This window comes from Plecotus auritus, assembly GCF_963455305.1.
Source record: "Plecotus auritus genome assembly, chromosome: 2".
NCBI lineage: Eukaryota > Metazoa > Chordata > Mammalia > Chiroptera > Vespertilionidae > Plecotus > Plecotus auritus.
Genome location: NC_137771.1, coordinates 66,782,854 through 66,804,598, shown reverse-complemented (window position 1 = coordinate 66,804,598; position 21,745 = coordinate 66,782,854). Strand labels below are relative to the sequence as shown.

Genomic DNA, 21,745 nt, shown 5'->3' with positions numbered 1-21,745 from the left:
AAATATAGCAGTAACTAAATTAGTACAGCTTAATATACTGTGAAAGTATGCCTTCATATGTATAAATACTATCGATTTTTGAATCTTATACTAACTCTATAAATTAATAAGAATAACAGTTTTCTAAAATGGAATATTTAACCCCTCTTAGTTCTAGTTTTCTTATTTATAAAATGAGAAGTTTAAACCAAATGATTTCTAATTCCTCATTAGGCCTAAAATTCTACAACTTTAGGAAATTAAAATAAAGCAAAGGTAAATGTACACTGAACACTGATAAAGTCATTGGGATGGGAGGTGGGGAGGCAATAAACTAGAGATACTAATATAATGAATTTAAAATTACAAGAGTTAAATACATCTTATTATAAGTAGATGATATCAGTAATAAGACAAATGCCTGATAAATGAAACAGTCTTGCTAACTGGTTAGGATATTTTTACAAAAGAAAACCTATGATTTATATACTAACTTACCAATGACAGAAAGAAATACACTTTTCATTTTCCTACAGATACGACAATGGAAATAAATAAATGCATTCTCTTGCTATCTCAGGAAAGCCCTCATTTAGTCAGGGATTCATGGATTCCATCCCCCTCAAACCCCCGCCCCCGCCCCCTGTTTTTAGTTCAATGCTAATATTGGGAATAAAGCAGTTAGTTTAACTGCCAATTTATCATCAACTTTACTACAATTTCCATGTCACTTCTGTGGAAGTAATGTATCTAGGAGTATAATATACCAAATACTCATAAATCTTTACTAGCTAACATTTTTAAGATTTGGGCAGTGTTTAGATTTTTCATATTTCTATTATGTTAAAAAATCAAAAATTCCCAGCTGGCCAGGTGTGGCTCAGCAATTGACCATCGACCCAGGAACCAAGAGGTCACAGGTTTGATTCCCAGTCAAGGTATATGCCTGGGTTGCAGGCTCAGTCCCCAGTAGGGCGAGTGCAGAAGGCAGCCAATCAATGATTCTCTCTCATTGATGTTTCTCTTTCCCTCTCCCTTCCTCTCTGAAATCAATAAAAATATATTTAAAAAAAATTCCTAGCATCTCTTAAAATTTCCTCAAATCAAGCTCAATATATACTTTGGATACTACATATAACAATTGTCACTTTCAATTCTTGTCCACCATTATCTCTATTCAGCAATTTTCTTAAGTGAATTAGCATATGGAGAAATGGGCCTTGCCACTACATAAATACCTAAACTATTGGGGTTTGTCTTGGCCTTGAATTGCAAAAGAAATTCATTCTATGTTGAGTTTGGGTGAAAATTAAGGGGACATTGAAGGTACTGAGAAACAAAGTAAATATGTATACCTTGTATCTTATACTAAAGTAAGTTTTGTTAATTTTCTTTGCCAAAAGTGAACATATAAAGTGCCATCTAAATTAACATCTTTTATAGGGCATAAAAGGCACAATAAATTTGTGTGTAAATTCAGACTGTAAAATCTGAATTTGGCATAGCTAATATATTTGGCAATTAGACTACATACTTTTCTTTCTTTTTAGTTCCAATATTACTTAAGCTATTATTCCACATATATTTTGTTAAACTAATGAATGCATGGCTTTGAATATTTTAGACCATTAAATGCAGATGATAGCAGGAGAAGGCACTTTTTTCAAGATGTAGAAAACACAGTAGGCCAACAAACCTTTAGCCATTTTACATGCAGGAAGTTGAGCATGTAAGAGAAATTTACCATGTTATCTCCTTCAAGGTGAGCTGAGTTTAGTTGCTTAAATACATAGGTAAGAGACAAAGAACACATTATACCAATGAACACAGTGAAACAACTTATTTCTGCACAATAAAGAACACACAAACAGGTATTATTACTTAAAAAAAAAACCTCTATTTGTTCTATGGAATTTCATAGTGGTACCTATTCTACTTTTCCAAAAGATTCAAATTTTCAAAGACAAAAAAAATATGGCTGATCCCTGATTTAAAATTAAAATCATTTAGGGAAAAGGCATCACTTTAAAAACTGCCGCCATTATCTATAATTTTTATTAAATTTTTCACTATGAAGCCCTTCTGCCTACCCACAGCTTTCCCATTCAAAGGAATAACTAGTCATAAAACAATCCATGGAAATTTATAAATAAGTAAAATCAAAGAAAGTCCGAGATTAGAGTAACCTCTTTAGCTGCCACTTAGAACTAGGAAGTGTGTTAAAGAAGAAAAAAATAAAGCAAACCCAAACTTCTGGTAGTTTCTATTTTTCTGTATTCTCTAAGTAAACGAAAGTAAATACAAAAAGCTTAATTAAGGAAGTTAGGCTGTTCCTGAAGATGATGTCAGGATAATTCTGAGGTAAAATTGACAATGAATTTGGAATTACTGTCCTGTCAAAGATAGCTCTTTTCATGCAATAACTAATACAGAATCTCTAAAAGGGGAACAGTATAGAAGAAAATAATTTATTTCGCACATACAAGGTACTGGGGTAATCTCATAAGACATCACTGTCCAATACCAAGTTATCAGTTTTAAATTTCATTCAAAATCAAGTCTCAGTCTTTTCTTTCCCAAAATGACAGGCACAAGAGAATTTTACCAATACTGTGGTAATATGCTCCTTAAGGCAATGATTTTTGATGGTGGTAGTGGTAGTGAATTGTGAACAGAAGGCAGTGGGAATGTAAGGCTCTTAACAAAACATATCTTAGCTCAAATTAAGAATTAACTTATTAGCGTCCTCTAATAAAATCCAGACTTGTTTATATTGTACTATCACAAAGTTGTTCCAATTCAAATCTGATTCATCTCTTCAAACTTTGGAATAAAGATTTAAACAATATAAATGTTAGATTAAATAAGAAGCTTATAAATAAAACCTTTACACAAAGTTTTGTATATATATGTGTGTGTGTGTGTGTGTGTGTGTGTGTGTGTGTATATATGTATATATATATATACACACACACACATATATATAATTGAATTACTATATTTAATATATACCCACTCAGTTTTATCTGAGATTGTTTTTATGAAAAGTATACAAGAACTTATTTAACCAAATAGGTTTCCTTTCCTGAAAAGCAGTCACCTGTCAGTCCCTGTTGCCATTGTTTGAAAGTTTTTGGAACTATTCTTGGTGACAACTCCTTTAGTCAGTTTGAGTCACATGTGGAAAGGGAGTTACATCTACCTTTTAAGCCACACACAAGTATTCTCTAGTGTGATTCATTCTCATCTTAATTACTATTTGTTTTTCTATTTCAAATATAATAAGCCTAGCTCCAAAAAACCTATTTGCCATCACCAGTGCCTGAGGATATTTAAGCAACATGACACTGCTTGAGCTCATAATTCTCATAATTTTTGTTTTTTAGCAACAAGGGTATCACTGAAATAAGAATATTGCCTGCTGATATAACTACTTTGCACTGATTTGGATGTATTAAGTTCTGATAACAAAAACAACACCCTAATGTCATACTCTAGTCTTACTGACAAATTGTAGCTTACACTGTACATGAGTAAAATATTTTACAAGTCTGAAAATTATTAACCTAAAATGTTTTTTAAATTAAAGAACACTACTTACTGAAGCTCTAGTTTCTGCAGCTTTTGCCTTTTTTAGTCTGGTTTTTGCAGCATCCAAATCCAGTCTCTTATTTTGTAGTAGCTTCCTTTCTTTCTATAAGAAAAATATGAAGGCTAATGATGTTAAAATCCAGTAAGAGAATACTTTTAAAATAATATTTTACATTAGTATTTAAAGTATTATTTTTCATAAAATATATGAATCATCTGATAAGCTGAGATCTATAATTACAAAACTGGCTATACAGTATATTTAACTCCCCTTTCTTACTGTTCTCAATTTTAAAGCAATAGAGACATTCTGGATATCTGGGTAAGATGGCAGGTGACAGTGAAAACAGAGAAATATTATCCTTAATACTTTGGGATTTTGCTCCCCAGGAAACATTTGGCAATATCTTCTTGGTTATCATAACTGGGGGAGGAATATTACTAGCATCCAATGGTAGAAGCCAAGAATGCTGCTAAACATCCCACAATGCAGTATAGCTCCCACAACAAAGAATTATTCAGCCTAAAATGTCAGTAGTGCCCAGGATGAAAAACTTAAAAAAAATTTTTAAAAATATTTTTACTGATTTCAGAGAAAGGGAGAGAGAGAAACATCGATGAGAGAGAAACACTGATCGGCAGCCTCCTGCACGCTCCACACTGGGTCGATGAAGCCTGCAACCGGGCATGTGCCTTGACCAGGTATCGAACCACAACCTCTTGGTACATGGGTCGACGCTCAACTACTGAGTCACACCGGCCAGACTGGTATGAAAAACTTTTCACAGCATTACAGTTTATCTAGAAAGTGCCTATGATGAAGGAAGTATAGGCCTAGTGTAAAGCTGCTTGATACCCTATGTGATCACATGTACCATAGCATGGAGAACAACTCTACTATTCCAGCTTACAGAATAGATAATGAATAAACATACAATTCCTCATGGGAACTTCAAGCTTCTATAAAATAGGCATTGTTTGTTTTATTAATTTTTAGACAGATTTCATATATCAAATTTCATCCCACTGACAATCTAGTATCTTTTAAATGTATTTCAACTTGCTGATTTTTCCTTTGTCTCAGGCCAAATACTTTTACCTAGAGACAAATTCATTATAAATGTTTTCTGTAATATTTTATAATAAGAAATCTGCAAGTAATGTTTGACCTAATATTTAAATTACAGCAGTCTTGCAATAATCTTAGAAAAAAATAGCCACCTAAATCTCCATCCTCCATCACTTAATAATAGACTAATAGATTAGGTTTGGGAAAGTGGTAATATTTATTTCTTACATGTCAGCAAAAAACACAGCTATGTGAAAAGAAAATAACAGACTTCTAGGGATGCAAAAAGACAGGAAGTCTAATAGCCAGAAATATAGCTTCTAATAATTAGGTTTCTGGCTCCCACTTTAAATGAATAGTTATATGGCTATACACTATGGCGATATTTTGTGCCATATTTTAATAACCACTCCAGGAACCTCTCTCTATAGATTTTAGTGCTGGTAATAAATAAGAATGATGTAAGAGTATCTCAATAACACAACAGGGACACAAAAATGGAGTCCATATCATCAATAGTCCTTCATTTTGATTAGCTTTGTGTTCTGTTAAATACATACCTAGCTAGGTTATTTAAAATTTCTAATCTGTGACATCTACACAGTTAAGATGGCAAATTATTCACTAAAAACTGTAAATATATATCTAAATATTTTACTAAAAATTAAAGCACTTTTGAACTCACAGCAATTGTTTTATAATCTCCTTCTATAAAGTTTCTTAAAGGAGTGAGAAAATTTAAAGCTGATGTTTGAATCAGCTCTCTGTCTGCAGTTCCAATTCGTTTTTGTGTTTCTCCACACTTAATAAGAGCATTACCTGAAAGGAAAAAAAAAAAAAGTTTTTTTTTAAACCATTGTCTGATAATGTCGGAAAACAGAATCATGTCAACATAAATCAGCAATTTGCTCTGCTTCATAGTTGTCACTTGTTTACTTAACTAAAAATCAAATAGAAATAACTATAGTTAAGGCAGTTTTAAGTTATCTACACTAATAAAAGAGAAAGATGCAAATTGACGGTACCTCCACTACGCCCACCAGCCAATCGGGAATATGCAAATTAATCTGAAAAGATGGCGGCAGCCTTGCCCCCAGCCACTCCAAGCCTGTGGGAGTCGGAGAGGTTGGGCGCCAGCGCCTGAGGCTGGCTGCAGCCAGGGAGACCAAGAAGCTGCCTGCCTCATGATCCCAGGCCACAGCCAGCTGGAGAAGCCGCCCGCCCCATGTCCTGGGGGAGACAGAGAAACCGGGCCCCAGTGCCTGAGGCTGGGTACAGCCCAGGAGAAGAAGAAGCCGCCTGCCCTGTGATCCCAGGCCGCAGCCAGCTGGAGAAGTCGCCCACACTGCATTCTAGGGGAGACGGAGAAGCTGCCTGCCTGCAGTCCAGGCACCAGCACCTGCGGCTGGCTACAGCCTGGTAGACGGAGAAGCCACTCACCCTGCAGTCCTGGACACCAGTACCTGGGGCTGGGTGTGGCCTGGGAGACGGAGACGCCGCCCACCCCACAGTCCCAGGCACCAGCACTTGTGGCTGCAGCCCAGGCGAAGCCACCTGCCTACTATCCCCTGCGCTGCAGCCGGCCTGGGCGCCTATGGCTGACCAGAGAGAGGGAAGCCCGGATCCCAGGTGCCTGTGGTCAGCTGGAGGAGGGAATCCTGGGTCCTGGGTGCAGGGCCGAGGCAGAGGTGGTTAGGGGCAATTAAGCCAGCAGGGGAGCAGTTAGGGACGATCAGGCTGGCAGGCTGAAGCAGTTAGGGGCAATCAGGCAGGCAGGTGAGCGGTTAGGAGCCAGCAGTTCTGGATTGTGAGAGGGATGTCTGACTGCTGGTTATCTCCCGAGGGGTCCCAGATTGGAGAGGGTGCAGGCCATGCTGAGGGACACCCTCTCCCCTCACCCTCCCCTGTGCACGAATTTCGTGCATGGGGCCTCTAGTAAAATTATAAATATCTAAATAAAAATGACAAAGATAAACTCATCAGACTTAATTGTACTAATTCTATCAATGGGACAAAAGAGGATGGATACAATGAAAAGTATGTACCATCACAGCTCAAATAGTGTAGATTTGTTTATAAAAGTACTAGAGACCTGGTGCACAGATTCGTGCACCAGTGGGGTGCCTTGGCCTGGCCTGCAGACATCCCTAGAGGGGTCCCAGATTACAAGAGGGCACAGGCCAGGCCGAGGGACCCCACCGGTGCACAATTGGGACCAGGGAGGAACTGCGGGAGGGCTCCAGGGCATGTCCAGCCCATCTCACCCAGTCCCAATCGGCCCGACCCCAGCAGCAAGCTAACCTACAGTTGGAGCATCTGCCCCCTGGTGGTCAGTGCACGTCACAGCTACTGGTTGAACAGTCGAATAGTTGACTGGTAGCTTAGGCTTTTATATATGTAGATAGTGCTTAAAACATTTTATTAAGTAGATCAAGTAAAAATTTGACTTCTTTTTCTATTTTTATGTACTTATCTCAAATATCTATAATTAAAAGTATACTGTATATTTGTATTTTAAGTTAAAGAAAAAAATCCATGTTTTGAAAGAAAAGTACTGTGGAAAATAAATGAAAGAAAAGGGAACCACAAGATCAAGATTCTACTCCCAGTTCTATCTCTAATAAGCTTTAGTTCTGTGGATCTTAATTCCTTCATGTTAGAATGAGATTAGAACTGACTGGTAAGGAAGTAATAATATAACACAGCAGTTAAGAGCTCAATTTCTGGATACAGATCTACATTTGAATTACTAGGTATATGATCATGGATGAATTATGTAACCTCTCTAAGACTCAGTTTCCTTTTTTAAAAATGGAGATAGAATTTATAAGTAGGATATAAAGTGGGGATTTATTGAAATAATACTTATAATACAGTATTCCAATGCTTGGAATACTCAATTGTTAGCTATTATCAATTAATAATATAGATTCTCAGAGCTCAATTCCAATAATCAGGGTACATTCAATGAAATTACTAGAGATAAAAACAGATTAAGCCCTTCAAATGATCATGTTCCACTAAGGCCTTCAATTTGGTGAAGGAAAGGCCTGGGTCTCCTTAAGCTTTTATGACTCCAGCATCTAACTGTGCCTGGCACAAGCAGGTAATACAAAAATCTGCTTAATATAGGTTTTCTAAAATTAATAGCTAAACTTTAGAAATAAAACTATAAAAATTTAAAGTATCTCCCAACTTCTGAAAAAAATATATTTTGAAGAACACAATATAAACATTTTAAAGTTGTACATCTAAATGGGTTAAATGGCATTGATTGCACAGTAGATAGGTTATTTCCTCTGACATAAAGAAGAGAACAATTAAGGTTAAGTTCATTTAGTTCCAGAATTTATGAGCTATTTCATAAATCAGGACTATATATAAAAAATCATTTACTTTACCTAACATTTCATATCCATTTTTAGAACCAATTTCTTGCAGAAGTCTTAAAAAGACTTGAACAACAGGAAAAAAGCTATAGAAATCCAAAAATTGCCATATATTCTGAGAAAATTAGATTTGAAGGATAGTAATATATAACTTTGAGCTCCAGAGTTATACATTAAGAGAGTCAGCACAACAACTAAGTTGAAGAAACTAAAACATGATCATAAAAAAAATGAAACTATATGAAGAAAATGGAAATGAAATGTAATCCAAACATCCAGAGATAACCATTGTTAACATTTTTGTATTAATGACATTATGTGTAATGAAAGCAATAGTGATTCCAACACTTACAATGTGTCAGGTACTTTTTTATAGAAATAAATAAGCCCTCAAGAAAGCTTAAGAAAAAAAAAAGAGGAGACATATGTAAACAAAAACTACAATGTATCTTAAGTACCACAACAGAGATATTGCAAGAGTGCAAGTGAAGAATCCATTTAACATTTTAAACATAAAAAGATAATATGAAAGCTCAGAATAATATATGCTTAAATATATTAAATTAAATTGAAATGAACATACTTATTTGTTACCGATAATTCTCACTTCATTGAAAATTTTAACATAAAAATTTTGAAGTTAAAAGTGATTCCACTAATATTAGGTAAATGTTAATGATGTCTCTAAGTAGTAAAAATCTACAAGTAAAGATAAATAGATCTTTTGCCTCTCACTTACCATAAGCTGTTCCAGGGCCAAACTCAGTCCCTGCATCAATCATATATTGTCCCAAAAGTTCTGGGTTGTTTACACGACTTGGAGCTTTTCTATCCAGTTTCTCATAAACAAATTCTTCTATCCTGGCATCTACATGAAAAGTTTAAAATTACCAATTTCAAAATAGCAAAACTATTTAAAAGACTCTTTTGTTCCACTACCTGCCATTTATCACCCTGTAAAATTAACATGAAATTAGCATGCTTTCAAGTACTTATATTAATATACTAGAGGCCTCGTGCATGACATTCGTGTACCCGGGGGTGAGGGGTGGGGTCCCTCAGCCCAGCCTGCGCCCATTCGCAGTCCAGGAGCCCACGGGGGGCCTAACTGCAGTAGGACATTGGAGAGCCGGCGTAAGCCGCAGTTGGACATACTTAGTGCTGCCCTGGAGGCCGAAGAGGCTCCGGCCACTGCCGCTGACTCCAGGGGTCAGGCTGGCTTGTGGTGTTCCCCCTGTGAGAGAGCACTGACCACCAGGGGCAGCACCTGCGTTGAGTGTCTGCCCCCTGGTGGTCAGTGCGCGTCACACCCACTAGTTATTTAGCTGTTCGGTCCATTTGCATATTACCCTTTTATTAGATAGGATAATTTTTTATTTATATGTTGAGTATTATATAGCTCTAAGAAACTTACTATTTTAGAAATATGAAAAATATTTTGGAACAAAAATATTTTAAAGTAAAGTAAAAACCATTATATGAGTATTTTATGGGATTTTTAAGTTCCAAAAAAAGGGCTGTTATTCACTTTATATCTAGTGAAATTGCATTTGCCCCATTCATATAATGTCTAACTTTTAACTCTGAATATATGTTTTCAATTTTAAAAGCAGGATTTTCAACTATGAAAATATGGATATAAGGTACCTTTAAGAACCAAAGAGTCACATACTTCTGACACCTTTTTTGGGCTTTTGCTTGCTCAAAGCTGTCTCTCCCTCCTAGAGTCTAAATATAGGCATAGGGGTTTAAGAATAGAGTAATCCAGGCTTGGAATAGTCTGCTGACAGAAATCAGCAATATGATGATGCCTTGGCTTAATTTTATTTAATTATATTTAAAGTATATACTAGTAGATACATAGATACCTCTGAGCATGTATTCACTCAAGATTTCACCATTACAAATAAGATTAAAGTACAAGAGAAAAAGTTAAAAGCAATTACAGAACATTAGTATAAATGGGAAAGGGAAAAATATGAATAAACATTTTAGTGTAATATTCAAGAAACTCACATTTACATTGCTGCCTAACAGTGAGGTATTTCAGAGACAAATGAGAAAAAGTCCAAATTTCCAGAAACAATGATTAAATATAAATTAAAATTATAATCCAAAAAGAAGTTAAATATGTTCCTTTTAAGCATCTCACACAATTCCTCCACAAGTGTAAGTTTTACACAGTTCACTGAAATTTCAAAAATAAGCTAAACCAATACAGAAACACTTCAGGAGTTGGCAAAAGTGTTAATTATAAAAACATAAAATACACTTTTGTGGTAGACACTGGTACAGTATCAGAAGAGTTTTTAAACAGGGACTTAAAAACCATTAAATTAGTTAACACCAAAATGAGTCAGTTTAAAATGAATCATTTAGATGATGTTACCTAAGTTTCAGAATCTCATTTTCTGACCACCACAGTAATTCTTAGCTTTGCTATTTCCTACCTATTTGGTTAAAAGTATAAATCCCATGTTGATTTCATTCAGTTAATAAAACATATGGTATATTTTAAATAAATGTTTCATTTCACTAAGTCTTAAAAAACATTTAGGCAACTCTGCTATAATTCAATATATATTTCTGAAAAACACTAGGTTCTAAAAAATCATACACTAAAAATGACAGGGCTTACAGAAAAAGAGCTGGGTTTAACTACACAAAACCTAAATAACTTTATAACCAGAGCTCAAACAAAAAAATAAAAAGAATTGTTAGTACTTTTGAATTAAAACACTAATATAAAATAATATTTATGAGCCATTGTAACTTCTTTATAAGAACACCATTCCTGTTTACCAGTCATGCATGACTTTATTTGCCATTCTGGAAAACATATTTTAGAACAGGCTATGTGTGCAAGGAACTCTGGATAGAGCAAAGAATAAGAGGAAAACATTCTACTTTTTTTTTTTTTAGGTGCCATGGTATATAATTTAAGTAGCCTTAAATGAATAACAAATACCGTATAGTATCCAAAGACTAGGCCTCAAAGTGTAAAAGGCTTAGTTTAAAAAGTCACTGCAATTTAAATTAAACTGCAAAGAATTACTAATAGTTTGTACAGTGCTTGAGTTTTTATGCAATAGCAACAAAGTTGGAATTTTAAGTAGTTAAAAATAAATTTATGGCACTCACAACATGGTCACAATAACACTGGGGGAAAAGAGGAAGGAAAGCATGCATTGTTGCCTTTGTCCTTCAATTTTGATATGTAAGTTCCCAGTGAAAAGACTGTCAATGTGCTTGGTTCTAGTTCAAGTTCCCCCTTCTAATTAGCTATGCTAAATTAGACAAAATGCTATTTTGTAAGTTTCAATTTAATAAACAATTATGGTGCATCTTATTTGCAAGGTTATTTATTTAGTGATCTGTTTAGGGTTGTCAGAAAATCAAATGGAATAATTTATGTAAAAACGTAAAACTTAACATAAACAAGTGGCAACGAATTAACTTTCCCCTTAATTATTTAGGGATAATTCTCCCTTGGATGAAACAGGAAGACTAATTTAATTTATTTTCATAGACGTTTACATCTCTTAAAATTCAAAGTCACTGCCTGAAATTGAATCTTCAAGAGGATTTTACAAAAGCCTGAAAAATGTTGTCGGTTTGTTAGGTGATACACAAAAGAATGTATGTTTATCACCCTCTTCTTAACCAAGGCACACAAAAAATAACCATAATCTCAAAGCTATAAACAAAAAATTCTGTTTTCCAATAGAAATTAAAACTTTTTTTAACATTAAAAACCCTACTAACAGAATTTTTTAATAGGAATAGTCAATAAGGTAGGCAAAAGGTGAAAAGTTTCTTACTTGGATTTGGCTGCAATAACACTTCAGTTTGTTTCATTATTTTTTCTGTCCATATTTTGGTACATTCAGCTTTGCTAAGAAGGTTCTCTAAGTGAGCATCCAATTCTGTCTTCTCTGCCTGGCCAAGCTTTTCTTCTGTGAACTGTTAGTGATTATTTTAAAACAATATTAAATATACTGCAAATACATTTTAGAAACCTATATTAATAATTAAAAACAAAACTCAAATCCGAACAATCCCAAACATACAATTATTTGTAAACCACTGCATGTAAATGTTATTGTTTTTGCTCCTACAATAATTTTACCCTTCTCTATACCTCTTTTGTAGCACTTATTATGATTCTATCTTATAGTTAACACGCATCCTCAGTTCTGCTAAAATGCATGATGTGAATTCTACAAAAAATCGAACACACTGTTCTGGTATATAAAGTATATAAATATTTCTGACTTATAACGGTAGCATAACAGTAAGGAGTAAGAGCTTTGAGTCGGCTGGATATGAATTCATACCCTGACTGCAATGCTGTGTGACCTGAGCAAGCTTTTGAATATTTTTTCCTTAGGTATCCTCTATCATAAAAAAGAGTCAATATATATCTTACAGTACTTTGAAAGTTAATTAAGAGTATGTATGTAAATCACATTGTTCAGTGCCTGATCATTGTTATTGAATTTAAAAAGGGCTGTTTATGTTTAATGTGACATTATATTATTAGCACTTTAATCACACCTAGTTAGATAGGCTTTTATGAGATGTTCTGAAAAACTATCATTTAAGTTGTTTCTTCAGGATATGTTCCAGCAATTGATGTATAGACTAACTTTTGGAATATATCCTATTCATACTATGGAGGCATCTTTTAAAGATCATAAAGTGTAGTTAAATACACTCAATGTACATTATCTTGTGTTGGTTTTTCAGGAAAGGCAGCATTGCACATAACAAAGAAGCAAAAAGATTTCCTTCCTTTTAGATTTTATGAAGACTTCTGGATATTTTTCATTAAATACTAGAAGTGATGACTCAGCCTGCTTATCATGCATAATTTTTTTCTAGAATATGTGGCTTTTCCCATCATAACACAGGCATATCACTAGCACTAATTCTGTGCTCATTAATCATGACTCATTTCTGGATAACAAAATATAATATTCAAGTTGCTTTTTCTCCCCCCGTCTCATTTCTTAAAATATCTTCTCCTGCTCCACTTGTCTGAGTTTTATTATGTTTCTTCCAGCATCCTTGTTTTTGGTCTAATACTTTCAGTTGATTATCACTTAGCACTTTTAGCTGAAAGGTCCTCTAGAACGTTATTTTTAGACTTTACAACTCCCACCAAGGTCTTGTTCAGGTGTTAGAAATAACAGCTTTAATAGTTTTTGTAAAGTCTTAGGCCTTATTGAGACCAGCCTTAGCCAAGCCCTGACCCAATGGGTGGAACTGAGAAAAGCAGTTCCGAAGGTATTGCCTAAGCCCGTAAACTTGAGTATATTGTAACTGAGGATAGGAGAGGCATTAGGCAAAAATCAAAACCCGTCTCCCAAAGTCAGTTGGGTAACTATGCAATCTCGATCTTAAGAGAGAACTCTCTTAGAACGCCTGAGATTCTAAGCAACAGACCTACTGTAGAGAAATAGATTAGAACTTTACATTTTAATACACCCAGGTGAACATTATCTACAAAGGATGATCTACCAGTAGATCATCCAGACAATAAACAAGTAATTAAATACCTTGATAATAAGGATACAAAGATAAAAAGAAGGTGGAGAGAGGACCAATATAGATGGTCCTATTATTTCTTAAGTGAGTTACTAAATGATAAACTGCTTGAATTAATGAATTCAAGTGTAGAGAACTGAAGAATTCATTCTGCAGGGAGGGTAGGAGAATCAGGTTTAAAAGGCAGAGGGATATGCAAGCTGGGCCTGGAAGAGGGAGCAGAAGTTTGAGGATTGCCAGATGTGAGTGGTAAGAAAAACAGCCTCTCTGAACTGGTAACAACTAAGATGGGATGATAACAAATGGGATGATAACAAAAGACCCAAGGGAAGAGTATAGAGTCCTCTGATGATTTATCTTCCAGTTGCATTTCTGGAGGATCATTAGTGGTTCTAAATATTATTATTTTTTTTTGGTAGAAGCCTTTAATTTATACTTAAAAACCAAGACTAGATTAATACAACAATCAACAGATCCATAATTAAGAACCAGTATTTATTAGATCAGTCTTTCTGCAAAGCACTCTGCTAAGAACTATTATAAGAGAGCTAAATGAAAAATATTACCCAAACATTATAAACCTGCAGGCCTATTTTTCAGTACATAAAATCATGTTAAACTTTATTGATTTTTTTTAAATATGCACCAGAGGATATTTTTCTATTGATTTTTAGAGAGAGTGGAAGAGAGAGGGAAAGACAGAGAGAAATATCGATGTGAGAGAAATGCATCTATTGGTTGCCTCACTCATTACCAGGTGGGGAGGAGCCTGCAACCAAGAAATGTATGTGCCCTTGACAGAACCAAATTCGGGACCCTTCTGTCCACAGGCTGATGCTCTATCCACAGAACCAAACCAGCTAGGGCCATGTTGATGTTTTTTAGAAACATACTGGAATTAAACAAATGGGCTAGAAATTACTAAAAAATGTTTATAAAAAGTGATTTAAGAAAGTCATTTAGTTTACCTGATACAGGTTAGGTTTCAGGACAAGTTTTCCCCCAATATTTCAGAGAATCAACAATTAGGAAGTTAATTATTTGAAAAACAAAACATTTCAATCTTCAGGTCAAAAGGCTTGTTTGCTTAATTATTTAATATTTTCTTTGTATTTCTCATACACTACCTTACAGGTATCTCTAACTATACTTTTTTTTTTTTTAAGTGTGAAAGTGTACTAGAGCAAAGATGAGTATTTGCAACAAATCATTTATTTGTATGAGTATGACACCTTAGGCAAAATATTAAACAGTCTGATCCTCAACTTCTTCATCACTGAAATTATGATACTTACCTATATAATGAGTTTTGGACTGTTTGATATAAAATGCACAGATTAGTAAATGGCATTTTCTAACATATATCAAAACCCTGACACTGTTAAAAATACAGAAGTATAAAAAGGGTCTAGTAAAGGATCTTATTGAGCAATAAAATCAATTGTAGTTTCTAATTACAACTATTATCATTAAAATTCTACAAAGTTGTTAATAATTTTGGGTTGAAAGATGTTGAAAACTAAAATTTTTAAGGGTAAAATTCAAAATTTTAGGTAATTAGGAAAGGAATCTTTTTTTAAAAAGAATTAATAGGTTTTTTTGTTCTTATGAAAAAGGTACCATTATTATAATTTTATGTTTACCTTTAGGCAATACTGTTAAGATCACGAAAGCCTTGAGGGCAAGAACCATGTCATATGTTGATTATACATCTCACATATAGTAGAAGAAAATATATACTATGTTCTCCATACATATTTTCATTAATATCTAAACCTCTTTAATTTATTTAATATAACTCACTTTCTGCAGTAGATGCATTCTTAAAAATGTTTTAGACAAAAATGTATCTATTAAATATAGTACTATTTTGTTATTTTAATATGTCATACCTTCTGATTAACAATGGGAAAAATTCTTACGCCCCCATAATAAAATCATGGGAATGATCAAGCCTTCTACAAGTGCACACTTAAGTAATAATTTAAATTTATAATTTCAACTTAAATATGTAACATTAGCAATATGGTTATGTCTCTCTCCACTCTTTGTTTGTTCTATGTAGGATTAAGGTTACCTTTAATTTGATTATTGACTATCATGTAGGAAGCAGAGGGAGACTGTAGGATAGGAGTGCTGTGAATAAAGACACAGGGACAAGGAACCACAGAATATGTTTGGACAATGGTAATAGAAAGTATTAATTTAAAGTATTATTTTTTTTGACAGCAAGTATTTACTGTAAAGGATTGTCTTTGAGTCAGCCATATTTTGCCAGGCCCTGTAATCCTTCCTTCACTACAGGACAGGAATGTAGCGTACAGTATGACATAAAGAGCCTGGATTCCCTACCCTGCTTTATTAGAAAGAAAAAAGAACTATAAGTAAAAAGGCTGTGTGATCAAAGACATCTATCTCATATAAAGGCTAACCATCAATTCTCTGGGTAAAGTAATATTTTAAAAGTAAGGAAGTCTTGGGGGGGGGGGATGTATAACAAATTCTGAATCTAATGTATTAGTAAACTATAAAGTAGATTCTTCTCAACTGGTACTCAATTTTGGCTGCTCTTTGGAATTACTTGGGGGAGCTTTCAAAAACACTGATGCTGAATCCAAACCCAAAGATTCTAATTTAATTGGACTAGGGTGCAGCTTGTAAAGATCCCTCAGTTAATTTTAAGTGCAGCTAAGACTGAGAACCACTGTTCTAAACTCATACATAATTATTTTAACATCAGGTTAAGAAACCATCTTCTATTTAGCAGTCTGTTAAATTAATGCCAATAGCACCAAAGGATGTGAACACAGTTTTGGGTAGCACTAAATACACAGAGTTTTTACATAATGAGTAAACGAAAGGACTTTGAATGTCACATGTATTATATATTAGAATTTGAGAGACATGGTAAAGTTATTTGCAGTTTAAATTCTATGAAGGAAATGGAATTTCAGAAGGGCTTGAGAGAAAGTATTTGGCCAAGTTGGAATTCTATCCAAATAACACCTGACAGGAGCTAGTTGAGGGCAGCATCATACTCATCTTTATATCACCAGCTTAGTTTCACCATTAATGCTTGCTAAATTAAGTGGGAGATTGAGGTCAAGCTTGCAACTAAATTTTATAGACATTCCTCCCTCCCCCACCCCGTCAGAAAATACCTGGCAGTCATGAAGTTCATAATGTAACTTCAGTAGTCAGTTCAAAGGAAATTAATATAAACCCCTCCCTACGTAATTTAGTTTGAGAAATTTTTTTAGACAGTATTCACTCTTATTTTGAAGATGGTGAGCCAAGTTTTGCTTCAATATCAATTCTGAATTTAAAATATGCACACTTGAAATATTTATTAAACCAAATAAGAGAACAGTAATTCATAAAATGGATATTTACTAAAAAGAGTAAAATATTTAACTATGACAAATTAGAACTAGAGTTAATAGACTATGAAGTCCTTTGAAGGCAGCAACTAGGTTTTATTCATCTTTGAATTCTTCAATGCCAAACACCCTAAGAGGTATTCAATAAATACAAGTTGAGTTGAAGTTTAGTATTTTAGAATTAATCAACTTCAAGGTCAGCAGATATAATATTAGGAAAATACTAATGAAAATAACAAAATTATTTAACATGTTAAATGATTCAAAGAGTAAACTTTACTTATGGTTACTACCTTGCTTGGAGAATATGAAAAATTAAAAACCATGTTGGATGTTGTGAGAAGGGAATAAGAAAGAGAATTCTTTAAGACATACAATCTTATTAAAGATATGAAAGCCACAGAATAACAGAATTTTAGACCTCCAAGGGGCCTTACATAACAGTGCATTAGGAGAAAATTGCCATATACAGAATTGATAAATGACACAGGATTTCACACTAAGCACATGTGGTCTGAGATGGATTTGAAGTTGTATCTTGAGAGCAAGAAAGACTACAGAGAGGCAGCAGAGAGCATTCAAGATGAGTTTTACTTAAGAACAAAAGTCTAGAATTAGAAAAGTACAAGATATTTTTGAAATTAGAAAATAATTTGATAGGAATAATGTTTATATATGAGTAAGAGGAAAGATAAAGCTGGAAGGAGTATTTAATGCTCAACAAAGGAGTTTGGACTGAAGAGACAGATTCCATGAATTAATAAATGGTTTTTAAGACACTAATAAAGTAACAACTGATGGAAGATAAATAACTTGATGCTCTTGTATTCTATTGTTTTGAGGGAGGTAAGAACAACAAAACCACCCAAATGGACTATTAAGGAATGAATATTCCTATTCATTTATACATTTTACCTTAACATACTATTTTAAAGTACTAAGGCACATACATTTTGGAAGGGTGAGAATGGAATGATGAGACCCATTTATATGCTTTAATAGTTTGATTTTACTTTAAAAAAATAGGGGCCATTTCAATTCTTAATTTAAATTTTTTTAAGTAAAATGAAAAAATGTATGGCAGCTGACTTACCAGAGAATGGCCTATTCCTTAAGGTATAAATGTGAACTTGAATTCCATTCCTATTCTTCTTATTACTTATAACGAGTAACTGGCATACATAACTCTTACTCTATTCTTAGCATGAAACTTGGCACTTCGGCACTATACTGATGTCAATTCAATTTAGAGTAGGAACTCAGTTACTGACTAAATACTGATAAGCAGTGTCTTGTTGAAAATTACCAGACAGCATTCCAAATTTCATGTTACATTTTGGAACCATATTTTTCCCCTTATATATTTTATTTTAAAAAAGTATTATAGAAATGTCAAACATATACAAAAGCATAATAGTATAATGAAACATGAACCCACAACCCAGCTTCAAACTATTAACATTCTGCCAATGTTGTTTTAACTGCTATTTTTTCTTCTGAAATATTTTAAAGTAATTCTCAGACAAGATACAATTTATACAAATTTCAGAACATATCTCTAAAAGATACAGACTTAACATAAGAAGCCTGATCCTCCTGAAATATTTCCTTTCTTAGTAAATGGTTCAAGCCAAAACACTGGAGTCATCCTTTGACTCATTTTTTTCTCACAGCACAAAGCCAATCTAACAAGCAATACTGGATAGACTGTGAACGTCCCCTGCTATCACTCTTATGTCACATCACCTTTTACTTTTTGCCTGCCTATGTCCACAGCTCCCTAACTGGTCTCCCTAGTACCCCCTGCAACTTCAGTCTTTATACTTGTTCCCTATGACTGAAATGTTTTTGTTCAAAAAACTGGAAACTGTCACCTCCTTGAGGCCTCTTTGAATTTTACCCTATTAGAAAGGCTTGCCCTAACCACCATGTCTACACAACAGGGCAACAACCATCACGTCTACCATTAACCAATCCTCGCTGGCCCATTTCTCCATCACCACCTGATGTATTTTTTTACTAGTTTGTCCTTTTCTGCTAGATTGTGAGCTCCAGGAGGGCAGATATTTTCTTGATTTTATTCATTACTGTATCACCAGTGTTCAAAATAGTAGTGACAGGCAGTCATGGAGTATGCAGTTAAGTATTTAATACTGAAAATTATTTGATAGTTAACAGAGTAGGAGAGAATTTAAAAATTCTTTCCTAAAGAATCTGAAACAATCAGTAATTAAAATTCATTTGGAAAATAATACATCTTCTGAAGGCTTTGACAGATTTTTAAAATAGTCTATTGACAATTTATATGTCCTATATTTAAGCAGTGTAGATTATGTACCTGAAATATAGCTAACTGTATTTAAAAGAGTGGCATTATATGGTGTCATATTTGCATTCAGCATCTTCATAGGGAATTAGCACTGGAACAATACCAAAGTCTCTGCCTTTTTTGCAGTTAACATTAAGTTTTATAAATCAAAATTCATTTCAGACCTTCACTCACTACATTCTTCTTGCAACTAGTCTTTGAACTATGAGTACTAGGCTAACTTAAATTTAAAAATTACTTTAACTATAAGGTTCAATGTCTTTTCAATATACCTTATATTTTAGTGGAGGAAGGGGAGAAGAGGGTTAAGGCAGCTAGCTTATTACTCACCATGCAAAGTCTGTAACTTAGAAATCAAGACCTAGAAGGAATTTCCCATCTCTTAAGTGTTACTTGCCTAAGTGTTATTGAAATGCTCAGCACGTACTAGATGATGTTTAATCCCTTTCTAGGCTGTAACATTCTATATATCCTAAACTTGCAATGCTTATCCAAGAAGAGAGAAGCAGCTTGCAATAAGTAGTAGGTCAGACAGCACTTGCTGTTTACTAGCCATGCAAGTTAAGCAAGTTACTCACCTCTCTGAGGCTGCTTCCTCATATATAAAGGGGGTTAATAACATCTATCTGGCAAAGTTACAGAAAGGACTGAAAATAATCTGTCAAATGAAATGTTTGACATCGTTTTGGGTGTTCCCCCCCCCCCCAACAATATAAGGCAGCTATTGCCTCTAGTACTACCATTCTTTTGCCAAGAACAGTGCAATGTAAGATCGACTATGCCAGAAAACTGTGATTAAAGTGGCAAAGCAAGACAACTGCTTTACATTTCAGTATCCACTTGGTATGCATATTAGAAAACTATTTTTGTTTTCTCTTTACAAAAGAGCATGTTGTTGTTACTGTGACTATGTCATTAACTTAAACAGCAGATTGTTTATAACCCATGTTGTGGTAAAATTTACATCTGTTCACAGATTTAACCGAGTTGCCATAATGTGGGTGACGACTGCAGAAAATCGTCCAAGTTCCCTAGTACTGACACTTCCTTGATTGCGGAGTACCAGGAGATGGTTACCTTTCCCCCATAAAGCGTATCTGGAACATACCACCGTGACTACAGGCACAACAGGAGCCTCTCCCCTCACGCTCCCGGCCCTACAGCCGGTGCTTCCCATTTTGAAAATGTGTGGGAACCCCCAAGCTCCAGCCTTCCCGTGGCCTTAGCAAAGTCCGGACGCCAACTGGCGATCTCCATTTCTCCAGCGGACTGCCAAGCCCAGGACCGTCCTTTCTGGGAGAGAGAGGCGCTGGAGGGAACGGTGTTGGCAGTCTTTGGGTAGAGGGGCAGGAAAAGGACACTTCCTTCTAAGACTCGGCGGGGAGGGTGCGAGGAAGGAAAAGAAAGGGTGGGGGTGGTGTAAGAATAGTCGGTCTCTCGGCTACCCAGCGGGACTCGCAAGGCCTCCGCCCGCCCCGGGAGGGAGGTCACACAAGCATCCGCGTCGTGGGGTCAGCAAGGCGGGCGGTGCTGTTGCAGCCTCGGCTCGAGGCCGAACTCAAGGTGTCCTCCTGGGGCCCCGTCTCCACCCCGCCTCACTTCCCCCAGGGGGCGGCGGCTGGGCAGGAGGGGTACAGGAGACGACGGCCAGGCCCGCAGGGGCGCCAGGCCGCGCCAATCTCCCGGGGCTCCGGCCGCCGCAGGCAGGCCCTGTGATCGGCAAGGCCGGGAGCGAGGGCACCGACGATCGGGCTGGATGCTCCCGCATTCCCCCTTGGTCCTCCGGGATACGCCACCCCTTCCCCCACCGCATACCTGCACCGCACGGCTGAGGAAAGTGCCCGCGTCGGCCGCGAACTTCTTTACGTTGAAGTCCATAATGTTCATCCTGCGCGGCAGCCGGGCGGAGCTGCCGGCTGACCTAGCGGGTAGGCGGAGGCGCCGCGGCCGGGCTGCGGCGCCGGGCGGGAGTGGCGGGGGCAGACGTGGTGAGTGGAGGGAGGCGGCGCCAGCCCCGCGGCCGCAGCTGTCGTTTCCGTCAAGAGGGAGAGAGAGGGTGGGGCGAGGGGAGAGGACGAGCGCCTCCCTGCGGCCCTCGTGTCCGGGCACCGCAGCCGGGACGCAGAGCCTGTCCCTTCCGGAGCGCGGCCACTAACGTTGGCGCTGGCCGCGGTGGGCGAGCCGGAAACGGATTGGCGTACTGGCCTCTGGGTTAGGCTCCCCAGCGGAGGAAGCGGGCGGTGCCGCGGGGCGGAGCCTTTGTGGAGGTTATCGCGGGAACAGCGACCCCTTCAGGATCGTCGCGGCACTGCCGCGGGGCGCGCCGGGAACTTGGCTCGCTCCGCCCGAGGGAAGGTCCGGGTTGCTCGGAGGGGCGCGCCGCGCGGTCGCAGCGCCGCTGCACAGTTGTGGTTAGTCCTAGAGAACCAAGAGCGGACAGTTCCGACCCCTCTTTTTA

At 36.4% G+C, this 21,745-nt stretch overlaps 1 protein-coding gene across 4 annotated transcripts in view; it reads right to left on the bottom strand.

The window, feature by feature from the left end:
- Positions 1 to 21,511, bottom strand: part of SH3GLB1 (SH3 domain containing GRB2 like, endophilin B1) — a 34,685-nt gene extending 13,174 nt beyond the window's left edge. Inside the window, exons 1-6 of one of the 4 annotated variants that reach the window (XM_080657310.1) lie at positions 21,103 to 21,511; positions 11,850 to 11,991; positions 8,768 to 8,896; positions 5,325 to 5,458; positions 3,581 to 3,673; positions 1,676 to 1,759 (exon numbers count right to left, since the gene is read on the bottom strand). In XM_080657310.1, the coding sequence (XP_080513436.1) occupies positions 1,676 to 1,759; positions 3,581 to 3,673; positions 5,325 to 5,458; positions 8,768 to 8,896; positions 11,850 to 11,991; positions 21,103 to 21,174 (654 nt within the window). In that variant the 5' untranslated portion in view covers positions 21,175 to 21,511. The remainder of the gene's footprint in view (positions 1 to 1,675; positions 1,760 to 3,580; positions 3,674 to 5,324; positions 5,459 to 8,767; positions 8,897 to 11,849; positions 11,992 to 21,102) is intronic. The other 3 variants (XM_080657311.1, XM_080657312.1, XM_080657313.1) reach the window with 3 other exon arrangements.
- Positions 21,512 to 21,745: the final 234 nt, after the last annotated feature.